The sequence below is a fragment of the Python bivittatus genome, unplaced genomic scaffold, assembly GCF_059951505.1.
Source record: "Python bivittatus isolate LINGU-HERP-01145 unplaced genomic scaffold, Pbiv_v1 ctg000070_np1212, whole genome shotgun sequence".
NCBI lineage: Eukaryota > Metazoa > Chordata > Lepidosauria > Squamata > Pythonidae > Python > Python bivittatus.
The window spans coordinates 38,810,150-38,833,161 of record NW_028277034.1 but is presented as its reverse complement, the minus strand read 5'-3'; the positions used below and the strand labels follow the sequence as shown (position 1 = coordinate 38,833,161).

General features: G+C 36.5%; 1 protein-coding gene across 2 annotated transcripts in view; it reads left to right on the top strand.

The window, feature by feature from the left end:
• The window catches only part of TET2 (tet methylcytosine dioxygenase 2), a 79,733-nt gene that overhangs the window by 41,672 nt on the left and 15,049 nt on the right, over positions 1-23,012 (top strand). For both annotated transcript variants that reach the window (XR_015794613.1, XM_088133011.1), the window contains exons 2-8: positions 12,501-15,867; positions 16,161-16,251; positions 17,596-17,689; positions 18,409-18,617; positions 20,162-20,312; positions 21,023-21,112; positions 22,447-22,584. Coding sequence is in view for 1 of the 2 variants with exons in the window: in XM_088133011.1 (XP_087989137.1) it covers positions 12,546-15,867; positions 16,161-16,251; positions 17,596-17,689; positions 18,409-18,617; positions 20,162-20,312; positions 21,023-21,112; positions 22,447-22,584 (4,095 nt within the window). In the remaining variant the exon portion in view is untranslated. The remainder of the gene's footprint in view (positions 1-12,500; positions 15,868-16,160; positions 16,252-17,595; positions 17,690-18,408; positions 18,618-20,161; positions 20,313-21,022; positions 21,113-22,446; positions 22,585-23,012) is intronic.

The window sequence follows — 23,012 nt, the reverse complement described above, 5'->3', positions numbered from 1 at the left end:
CTGTTGTAACTGCAAACAGTTGTTAAATGAGGCAGCCGCTAAACGAGATTACTTATAAGAGAGAAGCATGCTTTAAAGGGAAACTGTAAAAGATTATTACTGTGATTTCAGTGATGAAAAAGTAACTTTACAACCATCATAAAAATTGAAGCTGTGTAAATATTTCCAGGATCAAGTTTTGGAAGGAAATAGAGGAGAGTTTCCAGTCTTGCCTTGTTGTTTTATTCCAGCTCATTATTTTCTGAGAGCAGACTGTTTCTTTTCTGTCTGGTTCCATAGATCTGTTGCTGATCTTTGTCTTAAGAATGTATTTGTGAATGGTGTCTCTGCCTTGCTAAAATTTTGCTTGGTATGCTACTGTGACGCTATTCCCATAAAAAGATCAGCACCTGTTCCTTACTGTGTTCTGAGTAACTGCTGCTGGTTTGGTTTTGCCTGCTTCTAAAATGTGGCTATCAAGCAGAAAAAAGGCTCTTCCTGCATTTGCATGTAAATGCTGGGTATTAGTTGGGCCTTGTGTTCAATGCACTTTCAAGACGGCTATTGTTCCTTTTTCAATTATCAGTACAAGCTTGAATATACCAGTGAAATCACAGGCTACTGATACCGTCTCATCAATGATGACACATGATGCAAGGAACAATTGTATTCAAGAAAGAAATTTCATGGAAAAAAATACAATTTGGGTGTTTTTCCATTGATTGCATCTCAGTGTTGGATTTATATTCTGCTTTTTCACCATATACATTAATGATTAAAACATGCTTAATTCATGTGTTTTAAAATATAACAAATCATATCTAGCTAGCCATCTCAGCCACATCAGAAGCCTCCCTAAACCATAAATGACACTTGGCTACTGGCAGAACCTTTTTAGCCAGTTCCCTCTCCAAGAAAGGACAACAACTAGGCAAACAACAGATGGTTCTTGGGCTGTGTTAATAGAATCATCTCGATTATAACTAAACAAATAAAAGCTATATATGTATGCATTTGATGGACATCAGTAGTGGCCACCATGTCATGGAGGGATACAGACAATTTTATCTGTAAAATATAACGCAAACTGGTCAGACTACTGCGAGATGTTTATTTTCTCATAAGCCAGAATACAGTTTAAAAAATAAAACAGAAAAAGTTACGTTGAACAGCTCTGCAGATCACATTGGTGGCAAAGGATTTTTTCCCCCCTTTTCCTACACTTGCTACTATTGTTTAGTCACTTAAATGAGCTCTAGCTTCTGTTTGGTTGCATGCATTTTGAATCTTTTACTAATGTCATTTATTCTTCCCATTAACCTCTATGCATTTGAAAACTAGGGAACTTCCTTGGCTCTGTTCAGTGGGCAATGACACTCAGGAGTGATTATGACATCCACTCAAGCCATTCCCTTATTCAAAGCAGGGTTTCAACAAAATTGCCCATTTTGGATAACAGGAAAATAGCCAGGAATCAACCTTTGCGATCCATTAGTCCCCTGAGCTATATCCTCTTAATGACCTCCTGCCCCCTGCTTTTTCCCCCATAAGGGTTCTGAATACGTAAAACCTAACAGAAAATTATCTGCAGTAGTTTTATGGAATATTACTATTCTTCCATATATAGAATATAGCCACACACCTGGTACAGAAAATGAGATAAAGCATGTGACCTGTTAATGAGTACAGCCAGATACCAATGGGACAGACTGTAGTTGACATTCAGGATGTGAAATCCTAAGTGCCTCCTGCACTCATTTTATCTTCTCTGATGATACCCAATTTAACAATGAATCTCTTGGAAATTTTTCAGAAGCATATATACATACAGACCCATCACACTATTCTCTGTCAGGATAAGCAGTCTTATGCAAAGTGACGAAAAGGAGTAATAAATAATAAGCCAAAGAAATTAAAGGCACTATAAAGGAAATATAACTATATATTGTAACAAAATATTGTAAGAATATGCATAGAAGAATATACTAAATTGTCAAGAGTTAAAGTTAGTACCAACATATAATAGTTTCCAGGAAAAAAAAAAAAAGATTAAGATAGGGTATTAGAGCACTCTTCAAATACTGTATTGGAAGGGATATTACATATAAAGGCCACCTGTTTTCTGATGTCCCAGAGCTCAGAACATGGAATAATGGCTTTAAGTTATAGGATTCTAACTGAATGTTTAAAAAAAAAACATAATCAAAATAACTTCCCTAATGGTAAAAGTAGTTGGACAGTGAAACCAATTTTTAGAGAGGTGTTGAGGTCTTCTTTGTTGGATGTCTTCAAACAGAAGTTAGATAGCTATTTCTCAGAGATAATTTGATTTAGATTTCTTCACAGAGCAAATGACTGATCTTGTTGATTTAAATTGTTCTTTTCATCATTACAATTCTATTCCCCAAGAAATTCAGTATGCAGTAAGTAGTGCTTTAATCTCTGGTATGTGCAAGACATCAAACTGGATCTTCTTAAAGTAAGTATGGTACAAAAACAAGAACAGCTATAATATTTAGAGGTGCATAGAACATTTCATAGTCAAAACACTTTCAATAAGGTTAGAACAAAAGAATTTCAAAGAATGTTTTGAACAATTTATAATAATACCATTATTTTATGTAATTTGAATGGACATGGGAAACTCCATGATATTCTTTCTCTTTTTACAATTTTTACTTTAAAAAAAAACACTTTTATGTCTTAATCAAATCAGTTTATTTTCTTTTTCATGATATTAGACCAGGCAAAAATATTTCTGAAGTGCTGAGCTCCATTATTTTAATAACATCCGTATTATTTCTCATGTCCTCTGACACTTTTTTAGAAATGGATGATGATGAAAGGATCAGAAGGAATATTGAGAAATGTTTGAATATAAAACTTCAAGAAAATTATAGGCACCAATCTTGTGATTGTGTTGCTAGTGACGGAAAAATTGGGATGAATGATATTATGGATATTATGGGCTGTGATACTGATATCAGATATTGGAGTAAAAATTCCAAGCACATAGATTAGGATGGAAGGTGGTAGCTTAAAAATTTCTGCTGAAACAACATTTTGACAAATATTGAAAGTATTATCTAGAGAAAGGTTTCCATGACATCTGTGTCTAAGATTCATGGATGATATGTGGGTAATTTTAAATTGTCAATAAAATAAGGAACAACTAGTATATTAAAGAGAAATGTAAACATGAAAAACATCAGAATTATGAAAAGCACAAAAAAAAGTTCATTCAAAAAGAACTATACATCATATTAACAAACAATCTGGCTCATAAGTAAAACACAATTCTTTAAAAATTCTTGTTACAAACTAAATATTTTAGAAAGGGAGACAGATGGAAGCTCTTCCGAAGGAAGTGTTTGACTGCTAGGTGACACAAAGTGCTGTATTAGAGAAGATTTTGATCTGATCCAAGAATATTCTTAAGTTTGGTGCTCTTTGCGTGTGTGTGCAGCTCTACTTCAGTTACAAGACTTGGTCAGAAAGGTTTAAGCTTTCCCCATCACCCTAATCTGATGCCTATATAACTATTTGAAAATAAAACAAAAAAGCAGGTGCAGTAAATATAATCATTGATGTGATCACACTTGCTGTGTAATTTGGTTTTAGAGCAGAGAAAATAGGCAGCAAACTTCCCTATTTATTGCTAACCTCTATAGCTAGGAACTTGTCAGGTAATGTTTATTGACATACAGTATTTTGCCTTTTTTTTTTTTTCCACTGTCTCAAATGGAAAAAAATGGTGAGGCTTCAAAAAAAGAATTTCCTTGCAGTCAAATAAAACTATGATAACCACAATTTATGGCTCACCTATCTCCTTTTTGTATGAAGTCTTCCTTATTTGTTAAAGTCCTACCTACTGCAAAAGTGTAAAAGGAAAAAAAATTAATAGTGAGGGAAGATTGATGAAAAGAGAATGTTGTGGTCTTTTGAAAAGCAGCAGCAGAAAAATGTCTTGGTATTTACAGTTTGTGTGCTACATGAAAAATAAAATATCAGCATTTCCACATGTCTCAAGCATCAATTGGTGGGAGTAGAATTCTTAAAATGCATATTGGACAAATAAGATCCTCAGCCATTTGCACACTAATGTGCTGTTCTAAGTCATGCATCATGACATCTTCAAGGAGGCCAGTCATAATTATGATGGATTAGACGGTGGAGTTGGTCCTAGATGCAATAATTGTTTCGCAGATGCTACTGATGTGCCCTGAATTTCTAATACAGAATGGCTAGTGGAAAAAAACACAGTAAAGTGGATAAGTGTCTCAGCTCAAGTACAATTACTGAACAGAATGGAAAGTAAACTGCTATAGTGGACAGCTTGCTGAGAAAAGATGCAATTTACTCAATTAAAAAAAAAAGAATCACAATGCAATATGGATTCTTTGTGGTCTCATTATGTGGCACTACCTTCATCTCTATCATTTATTGTTCCCTGATTTGTACAGATAAATGTATACTAGAATATTTCGGGATGGGGGAATAAATAGGGGGTTTTTTTCCCCCTGATTGCTGCCCATTTTTCTTTTTGGCCTTAGGTCAGTGCTATTATTTCTTCTGAGTCTAGTTAATGGGGCTTTCTCCTACCTAATTTTCCTCTTGCATGGGAATGGTATTCCACAGGTCTGCATAACTAATCAAATACTAAATGAAAAATAAGAAGACAAGAAGTAAGAATTTTTTTGTTTTTATTTTTTCTTTTACAATTTATCCTAGCCAGTTCCCCTCCTTCGCACTTTATTTTCAGTGGTTCCTGAAATCTTGCTATAGGAAAGGGAAGTACTGAACTCTAGCTATTAATCAAAACCAAATGCTAAAATATTTATTGAGGTTTTTCTTTAGGAATTCTTCATAGCTTTAGAATTTGCCGTGAAATTTAAACATTAAAACTGAAATGTTTTATTAGTAATAGCATTTGGATTTTTTTTTCTTAAAACGAGTTCCCCTTCATTATATATAAATCCTTGAGATGAAATTTGTCTAAAGGAATTAACTGTGGAAAGCAGGGAAAGATCTTTTCCAAGGTTGGAAATGGATCAGAAATATTTCAACACCATTAGGTCCAGTGATGGCTTCTTGAAGAGGGGTGGACCACTGCTTCCTTAAGTCCAAACGGAACCACCTCTTCACTCAAGGATAAATGCACATCAGCTCAACTCTTTCATTCATAGTGAGTTTCTGGATGAGAAGAGCCTTATTATAGGCTGACCTGGCATTAAGTAACAGCAACCTGAGCCCAGGGTCCATTGTGGATTCAATGACACCTTTCCCACCATTTCTCCCTCTGCCATCACGACCAGAATGTCACCGACTATCCAATTCAGTCTCGCCCCCTCCCCTGCATCAAACCAGCCCCCAAACTCTGCCATCCCTCCCCCAGGTCCAAGGATCCTATCAAACATATATAGGTCACCAGCAGCTCCCAGAACTTTAGTTCACTTCTACTGGTAGACTGAGTATCTATCAAAATCCATAAATATTGTTTTTATAAGCATACTCAGTAAGCTGAATCGACCAGCTAAATTTTGAAATAATCAGAGCATGCATCTTTAGGGGCTTTAGCTATTAATACACATAACATGAAACAACTGCAACATAAACCAAGAGTGTCCAACATAAACCCCAAGCATATGTTTTCCAACAGGGAACTACATAACTAAAGCAGCTATAGCAAAAAAACAAAAAACAACCAACCTCCCCTAAAAAAACATAACCTACCACTATTTCCATCTGCCTAACTTCAGAAGATAATGGCATTTGTGGAAAGGACTCCAACAACAATAGAGACATGATAAATCTATATAGAAGAAAATAATCCTTTAAAATTGCTACTTCTCCAGTGTGATAAATCAGAATTAGCACTTCAGACTATTCTTTTGAATCACTCAACAGTACTACTCAAGACTTTTGCTGCTTCATGCAAATTTCAGGTACTTTTCACATACAAGTTGTCAGCAGTGCGTCCTGTGTCCTCATGGTGCCGTGGGGCTTGGGAAGGTGAGCTAATTAACTTTTGGCTCTGTTCCTGCTCTAGTGAGAACACTGCAAAGACAATATTACAGTGTCTCCTCTGGGGATGTAAAGCAGGTGGTCTTCCAGTGGGGTAGATTTCTCTCCCTTTTATAGCTAGCACACCATGGGGTCTTGCCACCATTCCCCACATCCTGGGTATTCCAAGATGTAGCTTGGATACTTTGGGGAAAGGGATTATTTTTCTCCTGAAGGAAGGAGGGGAAGAAAGGGGTGGAGCTTCAGCTGGTGACCATTTTTCCTGCCCCACCATGGCCAGCTTCAGAGAGCATTAGTCAACTCAGTGAGAGGATGGAGTGCAGCACTAAGGGTGCTGCATAGGATTTGAAAGGGAAAGCCATTGGCATTGTGGAAGTGCCTTCGAATAGTTTGATTCCCAGCAAGGCCTCAAAACTATAGTAATCTATCCATCAATGCATTTGCACAAGACTTACTCTTACATCTATTTTTACTTCCATCATCTCATGGACAGTGGTATCACATGGAATTTATTTGGCTGGCAAACTGGAAACTAGTGGTATGACAAATCCTCTTAAGTAATTAGGCCATGTAGAGGGAGCTCTTATAAAATATATTTTAATTATCCAGTCTGGATATAAGTTGATATCAGCTTCATTTCTGGGAAGGAATGCAACTGGCATACCAACTATTCTGAACTATGGAATTGGTCTAAATGCAAGTAACACTACAACACAAATCTATCACAAAATGCCATGGAGGATCCCATAAAATATTAGCTGAAGTAGAATTAGGACATAAGAATGTAAGAAAAACCCTGCTGGGTCAAACTAATGCCCATTTTAATCCAACATTTTAGTCCAATATTCCTCCCTGATTTCTTTCACCAAGTTAAGAATGCCCTATTTTCACCAGTTCTAATTTATATTTGTGTGCAGATATAGCTACCCGTCGTAATTCTATGGAAGAATCTGGTCTTCCAAAGTTTTCTAGAATTTATACCTTCCTCGATATAAAGAGCAAAACCCCACTCCAGTTTGCCTGTCTCATAAAGTTTGTATCCAGGAATAACTGTACCCCACTGATTATCTCAGATCCATCATGTTTTTGTTATAGTAACTATATCTATGTTCTTGTTCACAATTAAGTCCTCTAATTTAGCTCAGAGACCCTATTTTGATTTAATATACAGAAAAAGAAAAAGTTCTTGAAGATAATATTTACCTTAACAATATTTTCATTTTTTATTAAAAATATAAGTTAAATATATCGAATATATTGCCATTTTGCAGTTTGGGGCAGTCCAGTGCCTCTTACAGTAACTCAGATGGTTTAAAAACTTGATTAGCAGTAAGCTGATTCAAAGCATTAATTCCCCTGTTTGCCTGTGACTTCAAGAAAATTTTCAGAGTGGGATTACTCCAAAATGTAAGTTTATCATACAAATAAGAATAAAATGTAAATGAATGAAAAAGTACATGAATATGGATAAAAAACAAGTGAATATTTTCAAAATACAACTTGTAGCTTTTAATGCAGGAAGTGTAATAAAATATTGCTAAAAGTGAAGCCAAGTCCCTGCCATGATGCCAGGGGAGTCATAGCTTCTAATTGTGCCAATGATTTTTTTTTACCTGATCATTTGCATTTCATAAAGACATTAAGCTCAAAATGTATGCCCAGTGATAAAGTTGAAAATCAGGGAAGTTAAATACAGTGGTCATAATTTGGATATTCTAGGCTACTGTTTCCCAACCTTGGTGACGTCCATATATGTGGACTTTGACTCCTAGAATTCCCTGACCAGTCATTGTTCAGAATTCTGGGAGTTGAAGTCCACAGATACAGAAGCTGGCAAGGTTGAGAATCACAGGTCCCATGCAAAAGCTGGAAGGCATCATTCCTTCCTGGTGAATAATACTAATTATTATTGGTAACTTGGTTTTCTCTTTTTTGGAGCCCTGCCTTCTTCACACTATCAACAAATTCATTTTTATTTTTATTCTGTGCTGTTCTCTACACTCTCCTGTTTCTGTTTGCCCTCCTGTCTACTCATTCTGGTCAAAGACGCACAACTGTCTTTCCTCTTTCCAAAGACAGCTGATTGAACCAAGATGTTGGCAGAAGAGTACAACCCCATCACTAGCTAATTGCTCAATCAGTGCATTAGCTACTTCTGTAAGCTCCTCCCCTTTAGCTGTGAGCACACAAACAGATTGAGCCAGAAAAAAATGTTAGAATGAAATGAGTCAAGATGTAATTGTTTAACTGCTTTCTACCCATGTATTTTGCTCAAGGAGACAGGGGGAGAGAAAAAGAACATTTTAAGGAAGATCTAGGTTCTTCATTTCTAGAAAAGGCCCTGCAACCACATCCTTCAAGATAATAGGGACCAATTAAGAGGAATATTCTCTCCCAAGGTGCTTCATGAAGCAATGAGCGGTCCTACTTCCAGCTCAATGTCTTCTCTCTAGATAGCTTCAGACAAGTATTAACACATAGATGACAAATGGTATTTCTCCAAGCATCCTCTCAATATTCTCAGAAAGTAATACCTGAAAATTATTCACTCCACTGCTACAAGATACTAAAGGAATCCTTTATTTTTAAATTGCATGGAAGGAAATCTCCACCCCCATGCGCACCCTTTACTTTTAGATCTTCTAGAGCAGAAGATGTTGCTGAATCAGAGTTCTCAGATTTCTCAGATTGTAAGGTTCATTTCTACTAAGCTTTAGGAGACCATGGATACAGAACACAACAGCCACTGTTTAAGGTTGCAGAAACCACAGATGAGTGGGCCCAACAGATTTGTAAAATGCAGAAAACCTTTGCCCTTTCTTGCCAGTTTTTCCACAATACTCTGTCCAAGGTCCTGATTGCTCCTGCCTTGTCAAAGTCAGAACCTTCTCATGAAGCTTCAGTCTAATCTGATCTTGCCAAATGTGCATCTGCCTTTTTGCTGTTACATCCATCTGTCAGAAATATAACTGACAGGTTCTTCTGGTCATATTTACTGATAATCTTTGGCAAACATACTTGACAAGAAATACTGTTGTCTGAGGATTCTTCTTGATTAAAGAAGCATTTTTATTTAATCAGGTTTTTAAGTAATTTTATAGAATTTTATATTAATTCCCATATTGAAAAAGACATAATTCTCCCTTATATCAAGAATTACTCCTTTTTCCGTCCAAATCCTGTACTTGGACTGTTCAGGAATATTGTTTGAATATGGAGACGTAAACCAAAGGTTTTTCAGGCCTCACTAGCATTTATACTTATGGCTATTTTAGATAATGTCTAAAATGTGAATTTCTGTAATTTCTGACATGTCTTTGTACAATAAGACAGTAAAATTGCAGAAAGGTGAGCATAACATTCAAATTTAATACTACTAATTGCATAACTTGGGGAGACAAACCTGGCTCTGCTATAATACCTCAGTATGTAGAGCATTATTTATTTGCAAACACAGCCTTTGGTGCAGTATTTGTTGTATAACTGTTTAGTAATGTGTGAATTAATCATACTGAGGAGTTCACATTCAAATTCAGTTCTGAACAAGCAGCAATATTTTAATTACAAAAATTATTTCAGTTAAAACTCTAGTCATGCCAAGTTTTAGTTACAAACCTCTTCATTAGGGCTTAGCCAGTCCTTCAGAAAAGGCATTTCAGAATGCTCAGGAAAGGATCCATAGCCCCTCTATTCCAGTCTCAAAAATAGCTTTACACATTCAAAGAGCAGGTTGGACAGTTGCTCCCAGCTACCTCCACATATGTCACAGTTACATCACTTTTTTTTTGTTTTTTTTCCCAGCTCAAAGCTGTCATTTAATGCTGTCATTTCTGCACAAAAAGAATCTCTGCCCAACTGTGTTCACTGCTTTTGAGGGTGCATATTTGTGTCAGGGTCATCAGTTTAGTGTACCGCACTTTGTGTGACCTCTGTAAAATAACTTGACCTGTTAAATCTCAGAGATGGTGAATTCTGTAATGGGTATTAATACATTATTTTTGACAAGAGATTTTGTGATTACAGGTCCATTCCTAGAGTCTTGCCATTCATATTGCTCCTTTCCATGAAGGAAGAGTAGTTGTATAGTTCTGACCTGCATTCATGCATTTTTAAGAAACATTACATTTCCAAGAATGCAACAGTGTCTTTCCACCATGGCCACTGTCAATCCTTAGCTGAGCTAAAATCAGGAATTATGTGAAATTATGATTCTTCAAAAAATCTTCATCAACAGGATTAAATTGCCAGGTAGATCTTTGTTCATGGTACCTTTGAAATTCTGCTTATGTCACAAGATATATTTCCATCTCTTATTCATATTGCTTCTTCCAACAGTAAAGAATGTGCACATACTTGGAATTCCTTTGGCATTTTCAGTAATAGAGGCCAGATAAACCAAGATGCTAAAAGAAAAAAAAAAAGACTCAAAAACATTAGTCCATATTTTAAATAGCAAACCTAATATTTTGTTTGGGTCCTGTCAGTCTCCCATTCTATTGTGAGATCTGTTGTGCCATTTAGTGTACTGTAACGGTTCTTGTATATTTTTCTGTAAAGTTAACTGCAATTATTTATAACACACATTCTGATAAGCAACTTGGCAATTCAATGGTAAGCTAAACAGACAGTAAACCAGTGATCAGTATTTACTGAACATTTTGTATTATATGCTGTTAAAGAGAACTATTTTGGGGGGGACACTACAATTCCAGAGAAAAAGATGTGAAGGAAATGTATCTCTTCACTGACAAACTTGAGAGCTGTATTCTGGGCAAACCTATGAAGGATGTTTATATGTTATAAATTAATAGATTTAACTCTTGATCTGGAAACCAGCATTTTCCCATAATTTTGTAATTTATGTGAAATAAATGGCTAATCATGATTACATATTCCATCCAGATGTGTTGTGAATGCAGAATTTCCCTTCAACATGGCCAATTGTCAGCCCTACAAGGCAGACCAACCAAGAAATAAACTCCACAGAAGATTGAACACAATTATTTAGATTGGCTATAGTGACATAGTCTTGCAAGTCTGATTGTGCTCCTCCTCCTCTCTTTTATAATCGTATGGATTAGGGAGATGTGCACATTTTCTATATATCCTAGGCTTGATCTGTTTTCCTTCCTGTCTCCTTGGTAATGGCTCTTCCCTCTCTCCCTCAAAGCCATCTTCTTTATTCTCTACACCAATGCTGTTTGGACATTTGGGTTATTGCAATCCCAACAGATTTGAAGTCTGTCCAAATAAAGAAGGAAACATCACTATAAATTTTGTATGCAGAAGTAAAATTGTTTTATTGTATGTTTAATGTTTGATATATGCAAACTTCCACATAGTAATAGACTAGTATAATAACTCAGAAACTCTGTTTTAATTAAATGAATGTTTAATTGAAAGTTAAAGTGTCCTCCTTTCTTTTATTCTCTCTTCCCTTACCTCTCTCTCCTCCACCCCACATTAATCAGAGAGTCTGATATTGAGCAAAACTTCAGACAACTGAAAGAACCTGATTTGGTCTAAGTCCCCAGTTATGACCTTTGGATCCCCTGTATTATAAACAGAGAGATTACACTTTTAGTATTCCCAAATTTGAGTTTCAAACATTAAACATTTATCTTTTAAGAATATTTATAATTAAAGTTGTTAATTTTATAATGGTGGCTGTTACATTAACGCATTAAGGTATCCTATAATTTCAAACTTGCAATACCAAATGTAGCTTACAATTAATTGGCTATTACAGTCAGACAAAACATGGACAAAAAAAATCAGTTGATAGATCTAAAATGGATTTTTATTTCTTCTGTAGGTTTTTTTTTTTTAATTTCAGTAAGTACTCTGTAGATTATATAAGTATTTTAAAACCTAAGCGAGTGCATGTTAAATACACAGGGAATTCTACCTACATTTATTTAACTATTTATTTATTATTTACAAAAGTTTATTATCCACTCGCCTTTATAAACATAATTTCAAGGTTTCACTAGTATGTTGTGGTTCATAAACAATTAAATGATGGCTTTCCAATTAATTTTTTTATGTGGTATCTACAGTGGAAAATAAGGGTTATCTGACTTTTCACCTATGGAAGAAATCTAACATGTACACCAAAGCTTTTTGTGTTTTGGCATAAGCCATACTTTTAAACATGGCCTAATTTCTTTCGCGGGGGGGGGGGAGATTATAAAATAAAGTCATGCATTAAAACTAGTGGAGTCTCAATTTTTCTTGTTACTTATTCATAAAATCTTAGAAAAGCATGTTATCAAATTGCAGAGGAGTGATCATGGGGGCCTCAAGGGCTCATGAGTTATCTATCATTACTATAATCTGTGAAACAACTTTTGATACTGGAAGCAGAGAGCCCTTGAAACCAGATATATGATAGATGGCCATTTGGTGGCATGAATGCTTGCATGTTATATAGACGTGATAAAATAACATTATGATAGCCAAGTAAACATGGCTTTCTCTCTCCCATTTATTTTCAGATCCAGTAAGAGGAGAACCTTGTGGATGGCCCTAGAGTAAGCCAGATGGAACAGGATAGAACTAATCATGATGAAGGCAATGGTTTAAATCCTTTTTTAATTCCACATCCTTCTCATGTTTACCAAGCAGAGCCTTTGTCAGTGAAGCTGCAGAATGGAAACACATCAGCAGAAAAGATCTACAATGAATTGAATGGCCACCATATGTGGCTGCACGGGAAGGCCAGCTATGGAATGAAGCATACTGCTAAAAGGAATGAAAGTAGTAGAATAAGCCCTGACCTTCTTCAGCAAAAGAAACATTGCAGTGGGTATTTGCAAAATGGAGGGATAAAACGCACTTTTAGTGAGCCTTCTTTGTACGGGCTTCACCAGAACAAGAAGCTTAAACAAGATGAAGAAGCAAAAAGAGGGCAAGATAGCTCATTCACTGTCAGCAACCAAGCAGGCGCTTCTAATGCAAGCAGTGAGAAGAATGTTGTGGGTTTTGGAATAGAACAAAGTACAGCTTCAGTTCTTATACAGTCTTTAAGATGCAACTCTGGTGCTTCAGAATCTCCTCCTGTTCCCCAGATTCAGAATGAACAGGGGGGAGAAAATATTAACTGCCACAACAGTGACAATGTCTTGGCATATAAGAACAAGGCAGTTCCAATGCCTAATGGTGCTATAGTTTCTGCCTCTTCTATGGAAAACATGCATGGTGAATTCCTGGAAAAAACACTGTCTCAGTATAATCCAGAACATGTTTTCATTGGAATGCAGACAACTACATCTCTTACAAATGCCATAAACACTCGGGCTATTAATGTGTTGGCGTGTGGCACACCACATTTATTGCATACCTCAGGGCAGATAAGTTCCCTTCAAACCTCAAACTCTGAGCTGCCTCAGGTGCTAGCTTCTGTAGCTACTGAGGTCCACAATATAGAAAACTCCAGTAAAGGATCCATTTTACAAGCAAGCTCGACTTTTCAGGATTCAGAGGTAATGAATTCAGAGCAGCAAAAGTCGGAAAATACCTATCAGTCACCTACAGACAACCGTGAAGTTTCAGGAAACACAGGGCAGGTTCCCAGTCAGGATTTCTCCCTCAATCCTAACAACAGTCTGAACACTCATAACAATAGCTCAGAGGTTTTGTCAGAGCCAAGAGAAGAAACTGGTGCTTCCTTCCAACAAGATTCCATGTTCAGGGATGATTCTTTTAATCTACCCCCTATTGCACCACCTTCTCCAGTGGAGGAAATAAGCAATGCGCTCTCTATTGAGACTTCAGAAGAACCTAGTAATGTTTCCAATTTGAAAGAAGAAAATAATGGAGGGCTACCACATCATCAGGGGGAATGTGCAACACAATTTTCTGGCTTTTGCCAGCAAGCTTTTAGTTCTCAACAGGGTCGTCAATACAAGATTCAGGTTTCACAAGCAGCTGGGAGTGAAACAGATATGACACTCAGTACCGTGACACTGGGTGTAAGGCAGCAATATCCCAGTGAAATTCAGTCCAAACTGGAGTCTAAAGTTCAGGATCCACAAAGATTAGGAATCAGTAAAGAATTGCAACATTTTCCACATCTTCTGAGCCAGATTAATCAGCAGACTACTCCTGATAATGAAAAAGATTTGGTGAAAAATCATTTGCAGCAGTCACAAGCCCATTCACAAGCTTCTTGGATGAAAATGACTTCTTCTCACTTTCACCCCAGTGATTCTCCCCCAAAATCAAATGAGATACTTTTGAGGACCATGCTTCAACTCCAGGAAAATTCAACCGAGCAGACACACCCAAAACAATATAATAGAAGCTGCAATGAATCAAAAGGAGTTACAGGGCAATCTTGCTACCAGAACATTACACAGGGTGAGCAAATACCAGTACTATTCAGGGGTGAGGCAGCACAACTGCCTCATCATTTTACTCATGATTTGCAAATCCCATTCCCAAAGCACTCCCCACAATCCAAAAAGATGGATGATCAGCAGCAAAATTCGAGGCACTTTCACTTTCAGCCACAGTCTGAACTCCACCTTGAACAGACTTTGGAGGCACAGTTAAAGCCTCAGCACTTAGATCTTCCACCACTTGAGAATGAGCAATTCATACATTCACATATTTTGCCACCGGTACACCAGACTCAGCCAGTACAACCACCACAGAGTTCACAAGTAACAATGAACTCCCCACAACAAATGAAAACCACAAAATTGCCCCAGATCTTTCCCCAGTCAAACAACAGTCAAGAACAACAAAGGGATGGAACATCATTAAATCAGCTTAAATTAGAAGAGTGCTTTGAAATAGCAAGTAATTACTTCAAATCAACTGAATTCCCAGTACAAATCCCCCAGACCAGATCAGACCATATTTCAAATATAACCAATAAAGACTCCCTTTATAATCAGGCTTTTAAAGCAAATAATATAATAAAGCATTCCTGCTCAAACAACATGCACTTGGTTTCTGAGAAAAAGGAAGATCCCATAAACACAGAGCTCTTAACTCAAAATATAACTCATGATTTGCAGCACATGCAATATTACCCAAATAATGCAACTCCAAAAGAAGATCTGCCCCAGAGCTTTCAGGAACAAAAACCTGCATCTCCACCAACTTCATTTCTACAGCTACCCTTCCAGCAAGCACAGGAATATTCTAACTTGACTACCAAGGTGGATAACTCACAAGCTACTCAGATTCAACAAAGATACTCACCCTATACTCAGCAAGCAGCATCCCATAAAATAGATCAGAGCCATGGCCACTATCTTCCCTCTCAACCCCACAGAGATTTTCAAAAGCATGCTGCTATCAGATGGCATATCTTGAATAAACAACAAGTTAACCAAAATAAATCTGAGTCATGTCATACTATGGGCTTCAAATCTATCAAAGCTGAAACTGGCCCAAAGGCAAATGTCTGCCTTCCTCCACTGCTTGGACAGTTGGAAAACAAAACATGGAAGAAAGCAATTAAGCAAGAGGTTCAGCACTTTGGCTGCGACAACATGCAACAAAAGAGTATCATTGAAACCATGGAGCAACAGTTGAAACAGATTCAGGTCAAAACACCCTTTGATCACAAGTCTCTTACTATCAAATCACCCAAACATGTGAAAATTGAGGCTGCGGGGCCCATTACCGTTCTGACAAGGAATTCTAACAGTTCAGATTTCAACAGCCATGCCGTCTCTTTAGATCAACAAGCCATTCATTCTAATGAAAAAACACCAACCAAAAGAACTTCTGGAACAGCCCTCAATAATTTCTTAGAGTCGCCTTCTAAGTTACTAGATACACCTGTAAAAAACTTGCTGGATACACCTGTCAAAACTCAATATGATTTCCCTTCATGTAGCTGTGTTGGTAAGTTTTGATTGATATTGTTTACAAAATGAATAATAGAAAGGCTGTCTATTCTTTTATAGTTTATTAAGAAAGAGTAGGCTTCCCAATTTGTTATCCTTTAGATATGTTGTTAAGACGCATCATACCATAGAACAGAAACTATTACTAAACCTTGCAAATATTTTGTTTGTCCTCACCCTTCACCAGTGAAAGCCTTGTATTTTTAGATATATAGACTATACCAAAAGTGTGTAGTATAACTTTTAAAACATACCTATTAACCTTTTTTGTGTCTTTTTTGTTTTAAACAGAACAGATAATTGAAAAAGATGAAGGCCCTTTCTATACTCATCTAGGAGCTGGTCCTAATGTCGCTGCTATTAGAGAAATAATGGAAGAACGGTAATGAATTAGCAAGGCGTGCAAGCAGATTAAAGTATATCCACTTTTGCATGTCAGAATTTCTTCCAGTCTATGTACATAAATAACACCATCATTGCAAACCACTATAATTATTGCTAGGTTGGCTATTCCAGCTTTGCCAACCCTGGGCAGAATCTGTTCACTGGAGAGTCACAATATTTGACAGTTCTGCTGGCTGGCTGTCATAAGCTGCCCACTCCAGGCAGATGCCAGCAAATGCAAACAGGAACAGGCCTTCAGTGGTCTGCCAAATAAGAAGGTGGGCGGTGGGTGGATAATCAAATCAGTGGCCTAATGTTCATAAGGGATCCTGCAGGCCAGATTACATGGGAGAAATGGGAAATTGCCTAGGCACTTCAAGAAATCTCTGTTGAAGCATGGCAAAATACAATCTGCAGTTTATCTTTTTACTTTAATTAAGAAATAAGTATAATCCATTAAATGTGCATAGGTATAAATTTCCAGCTCCAACTTGAAAACTGATTAATTAGTAACACACATACACTCACTCACACACATGCACTTTACGCAGTAGTAATCTGACGTGGATTTCAAGGAGCAAATGTTAACATGAAGTCCTGCTTGTATAAAACCTGCCTAATCTATTACAGCCTTTTCCAACTTGTGCACCCTCCATATATGATTACTTAAATTCCCAGAGTTTCCCAGCCAATGTGGCTATTGGTAAAATTTCTGGGAGTTGAAGTTCACATACCTGGAAAATGATTAGGTTGTATAGACTCAACTGAATTCTGGATCCTTGCAGTTGTTTTCCTTGCAATACAAAATTTTCCATACTTTGGGGAAACTGCATTTGCCTGATTGAACATAAACTCAATTGATCTTTAAGAAACAAAACTGTAAGTCTTCTTGTTTAAAAAAAAACAACCCATATTATAAATTTAATAAAAGCTCAAAACATTTTTATGTTACAAACATAAAGCATAATTAACCTTCCTCATTAAAATTGCATTTAAAACATTATTCTTTGGTTTGGTTTGGTTTGGTTTGGTTTGGTTTGGTTTGGTTTGGTTTGGTTTGGTTTGGTTTGGTTTGGTTTGGTCTGGTCTGGTTTGGTCTGGTCTGGTCTGGTCTGGTCTGGTCTGGTCTGGTTCGGTTCGGTTTGGTTTGGTTTGGAGTTGCTACCTCTTTAAAATCTGGGGCAAGCTGACTACAATGCTATGGATAGTAAATAATTTGATTAAAAGAGAGGATTTTAAGTCATAAGACAAAAACTTCCAGTGTTCATATGTGATTGCATTTACATTGATATGAAGTTCATGTTCTTATATTTACTCATTTCACAAGTTGATTTTTTTAAAGCTATGGACAAAAGGGCAAAGCCATAAGAATAGAGAAGATTGTCTACACAGGGAAAGAAGGCAGAAGTGCTCAAGGATGTCCTATAGCTAAATGGGTAAGAATGATCTTCACTTGACCTTACAGATTGTTCACCTCTATAGATATAATTAGTGTATGTTTGCAAAAAGAAATATTATTCAGATTTTTGAAAAAACCATGGAAGTTAACTGGGGATATATTTTAAAGAAAAGATGATAGAGTAATAACTGTTCAGTCTTAGCAAATTTTATAGGAAATGTATAAGATGAAATTACCATCTTATGTACATAAGTCCTTTAAAAATATGTGGATCTGCAAACTCACTATGTTGTATACTTATTTAATTATGCTAAGTTTATTCTATTCTGCCATTTCAAATCTATTATTAAAATTTAAAACCCACAACCCACAGTGTTAAAGGTTGGAATGAAGATATATTGTGCATACCACAGTTCATGAACTTTTGATCCTACTGTTTTATCATTCTTACCTGTTCATATAGAATTGGGTAGAAGACATGATGATGGAAAGTTGGTCCATCTATCCCAGAATTGTCTTTCCTAGCTCATAGTAGCTCTTTGAAGTCTTAGGCAAATTCTTATTCAGCCCTGCTTTGAAAATCTCTACAAGGAAAGATACTGCAAGCTGAACCAGAGAACTATGGCATACAAAAGATATGCAGAAATCTGGTTTATGAAAAACTGGACAAAAAGATAATGTGGGATTAAAAAACAAACAAACTGAAATTCCATAATTTTTTACAGGGAAAAAAAAAACTTTTTGGTGTATTTTCAGGTGATTCGTCGAAGTGGAACTGAAGAAAAACTTCTTTGTTTAGTGCGAGAACGTGCAGGCCACAGCTGTGAAACAGCTGTGATAGTTGTACTCATCTTGGTGTGGGAAGGAATACCTCGGAGTCTAGCAGACAAGCTGTACTCTGAATTGTCTGACACTTTAAAGAAGTATGGCACGCTCACAAACCGTCGGTGTGCACTCAATGAAGAGTAAGTTAAGTATGTATTTCCTTCCCCTCCAGGAAGTACAATTTTCCTACACTGTAAATATGTAAGACATAGATCATAATGAACACAATTTCCCTGTCCTAGCATCCTATAAATGTGCTGAAACTGCAACTCCTAATATTCCCAACCAGCATTGCTAGATTGGCAGTTACAGATCTTGGTCCTCCTTTTATTGTAATAGCAGTACAAGTCAGAGCCTTACCAAAGCTGCAGTTCTTTGACAACCATTCAGTGAAGGGAAGAGCTGTCTTGTTTAAAGAACTCATTTCTCATCCATTTCGTGATCAACACCCTTCTCATTTTATCCCAAATGCAGCATAGTAAATTATACCCATTTTGACTGTGCAATGACAACAGGCATGCACTGTAGATGAGAAGAATCTAATGTCATGCTTACCATTTACACAAAACTGCCACTTACCTCACAGAGTTCTTGTAGGGGAAAAATAGGTATTGTACTGCACTTAGATACTAATATTGCTAGCTCTTTTCTTAGCGCTTAGATTAAAGAAGTTGTGTGTTCTTTTACAGTGGAAGATCTGCATTCTGCTGTTTCTTTTCCCTCCAAATTTTCTTGAATTGTTTTTAGGCTTTACATTTTCCCTTGTGGAAATGCCTTCTATATATTGCATGTAATGCTGCATCTAAATCAGCCTCAATATATATTTAAAGATATGTCCTGGTTAATGACAAAATTTTAATATATTTAAATAGCATTTTTATTCAGATCATCTGTCCATGCATCCTATGGTTGTAATGAGGCACAATGCTGCATTCTCAAAGGCATCATCATTGTAGTAGTAATAGTTTTGTAAAGCATTCTATTTCCAAAATTGCTATGGTGTGAAAATAAAAATACCATATGAACTGGTTTATAGAAATGCCTGATGGCATTGAAATTTAAATATATTAGCTTGGAATTTCTACAGATTAACTATTCCACAAATATAAAGGATCTGCTCATACCTGAAAAGTCCTTTGATCAAGGAGATCTCCTTGCTGATAGGAGATTACCCCTCCCTTCCCATCCATGATGTTCTAAATGATTCTCTGGTCCTTTTTGTACACCTGAGAGCTAAAAATCTTGAGGAGGAAGAAAGAATGGATGAAAATCAATCTATCCCATTCTATCAATAGGAATGTCAAGTTTATCTTAGAAGATAAATAAAATCATTCATTCATTTGTTCATTAGATCTATATCCTGCTTTTCCTTCAGGCATTGATAGCGCTCTCTCCTCCCATTTCCCCCCACAAGAATAACCCTGTGAGGTACGTTAGGCAAAGAGAGTGACTGGCCCAGAGTTACCCAGGTAGCTTCCATGGCTAAGGGTGGACTTGAACTTGTGCCTTTCCACTCCTGGCACAGCACCTTCACCACCATACCCACGCTGGCTCTCATTTAGTTTAAAACAGCTGCATTTCAACAGTAATCAGAAGTTGATGAAGAAACTGCTTTAAGACAGTTGAGGTGCGTTGGCAGTTCACTAATACTCTTGCTAAAAATATACGTATTTTTTTTTCTTAGACGAACCTGTGCATGCCAAGGTCTGGATCCTGAGGCTTGTGGTGCTTCTTTTTCTTTTGGTTGTTCGTGGAGTATGTACTACAATGGGTGCAAATTTGCCAGAAGCAAGATCCCAAGAAAGTTTAAACTATTAGGCGATGATCCAAAAGAGGTAGGGTTATCCTTAAATTACTTTTTCTATGTAGCCAGATATATTTTTTCCTCAGTTATAATGGTGAGATTCAGTACAAGAAGTCTAGCATAGTCAAGGGTCTATTTTTAGTCTGGGGATTAGGCTTCAACTCTATATTTTTTCTTGTTCTTTATTTGTAAGTTTTTAACATTGCTGTTCTGTCTAGAGGATTCCAAGAACTGAAACAATACATCTGTTGGATCAATTTGGATGAATATGGAATCGTATTATTTAGAGTTGGAATAAACAAATTCAAACCTGCTTCCAGTGCAGGTATTTTCAGTTTTAGCACTCCTAATAGATACTGATTCACACCTTGCTGAAATACTGCTAGTGGATATCCCATTATTTCCTAAAACAATCTCTTGGAATTGCTGAACATTTCTTCTAATTTTAAGCCAAATTTAATTTCCTGCAGTTTCTATTCACTGACTCTTCTTTTGCTTTTTGGAACAACAGAGGAAAAAGCTCCCTTCATTATCTACACAAGAGTCCTTCAGATATTTGAAGACAGCTATTATTTTGCCCCATGCTCTTCTTTCCTCCAGGGGGGGAAAAATAGCTTAGTTTCATGATCTGTTGAATCATTTCACTGAGTGAGATATCTGTAGTGTTTTTCAGAATTAAAGCTATTAGCTAAAAGTAGCAGTTAGCTGTTAATGAGTGAACTTCTTTTTTAAAAAAATTAGGAAGAGAAGCTAGAATCCAATCTGCAAACTTTGTCAACTCTGATGGCACCCACTTACAAGAAACTGGCACCTGATGCATATAACAACCAGGTGAGTAAAGAAAAACAGAAATGTTTGGCAGCAATACTAAGATACTCATAACTGCTTTATTTTACCAATGTATAAGTCTCATAAACCTTTCAAAGAAACTACTTGGGAAGTAGAATTTATTCATGAGGCTACATGTTTATTACTTTACAATAATTAATTTGAAAGAAATAGAAATCAGCATGAATTAACTGGTTTTGTTCCTGACTACTTCTGTGTTTCTGAAAGTGTACTATTAAGTCAGAGAAAAACATTTATGCTTCTGTCCAGCTTTTAAGATGGAATTTGCACATGATAAACCATGATTTGTTAAACAAGGCATAGTAGCATGGCTTACGTGTAATAAGGCTTAAACCATCATTTTCAAGGGCTGGGTTTATACCAAAACTAAGTATGTTATTGCCTTAGCTGATGTATGAACCCAGCCCAAATCTCCAGTATTGGAAAAATTGGAAAGACCCAGACCCCTAGCACTTAGTAGAAAGACCCAGGACACTGCATGATTGTCATCTACTATTGGAACTGGATTAGAGAGAAAGGAGAATTGGCTTGGTCTTCCTTTGTGCATGACCATCAGAGAGAGGCAACCCCACAGCCCAGGCGTTCCACAGCTCTAATCTGAAGGGAGAATTTGAAATACAGATATCTGCCGGGGTGAGGGACAAGTAGCAGAACATACATCACAATGTTATAATCCAAGCTCTTCTCTTTTTATAACATTACAATATTTTATCATTGTGGCATCATTGTAGTTAGGAATGGATGCCTATCTTGAAATATATTCATATTGTTCTGCCTCTGTTGCTAATGGCACTTCAGATTGAAGCTTTCAGGTATGCATAGGTAAGGCCACAAACTAAACTTATTGTCTGTCTCTGCAGTTTATTGTTAGTTTCTAACAACTTGACATCTTGCAGATATGTTGAAATTGAAATCTCCCAGAATTCCCAGTTTGCAGAGGGGAATTCTTTTTTTATTATGAAATGCTGAGGACAAACAGAAAGAGGAATTCCTTCCATTATTTCAATTTATGAGCTTTTTTGGAACATATATCTGACCACTGCTGTGAGAAGAATCTGTCATTATGAAGAAAGAGAAAATAAATAGATGAGATTAATAGGTGTACCACAGCCTATCAACTTCTGCTAATAATTGTAAGCCAATCAGCAGTGCTAATTTCAGGTTCTTGTATTGTCCCCACCATGGATATAGTCCTGCAATGCTGCAGCTTCAGGGCTTAACAAGTCTATTTCGAGGAGCTGACCTTGTTTTCTTCAGAATAACATACAGTTTTAAAATGTTGGTGACTTAAATAGTATAAATATGTTTGTATCTAGATTGAATATGAACACAGAGCTCCCGAATGTCGTCTTGGTTTAAAAGAAGGTCGCCCATTCTCCGGGGTCACTGCCTGCCTGGATTTTTGCGCTCATGCTCATAGAGACCTGCATAATATGCAGAATGGTAGTACATTGGTAAGTCAGTGATTCAAGAAGCCATACTCATGCAGAATTAATTTCCTCCATTAAGTTCATTATTTTTCATAATCTGTATTTCTATTAAGCTGGCACATGATGGCTACCAAGAAAAATTGTGAAATTCATGAATAAGAATGCAAAATCCTCTAGGCCTTTAATTTTAAAAAATGAGTTGCTCGAGGCTGATTCCTAAATTCCTTGCTCCTATTTGTCTTGTTCTTTTTTTAGTACAGTGAAATAAAACAATGCTAGGAAACTTTAAAACTATATTGTTTTGATTGGCCTGTGAACTGTAGAATCCAATTTAGAAATACAACCCTTGATGTATGTATTTGAGTCCACAGAAATTTTGTTGTCAAATTAGTGCATTTTTTTCAGAGTTATAAAATTGAAGCCCTTTGAAAAAGGTTCCATGTACTCATAAA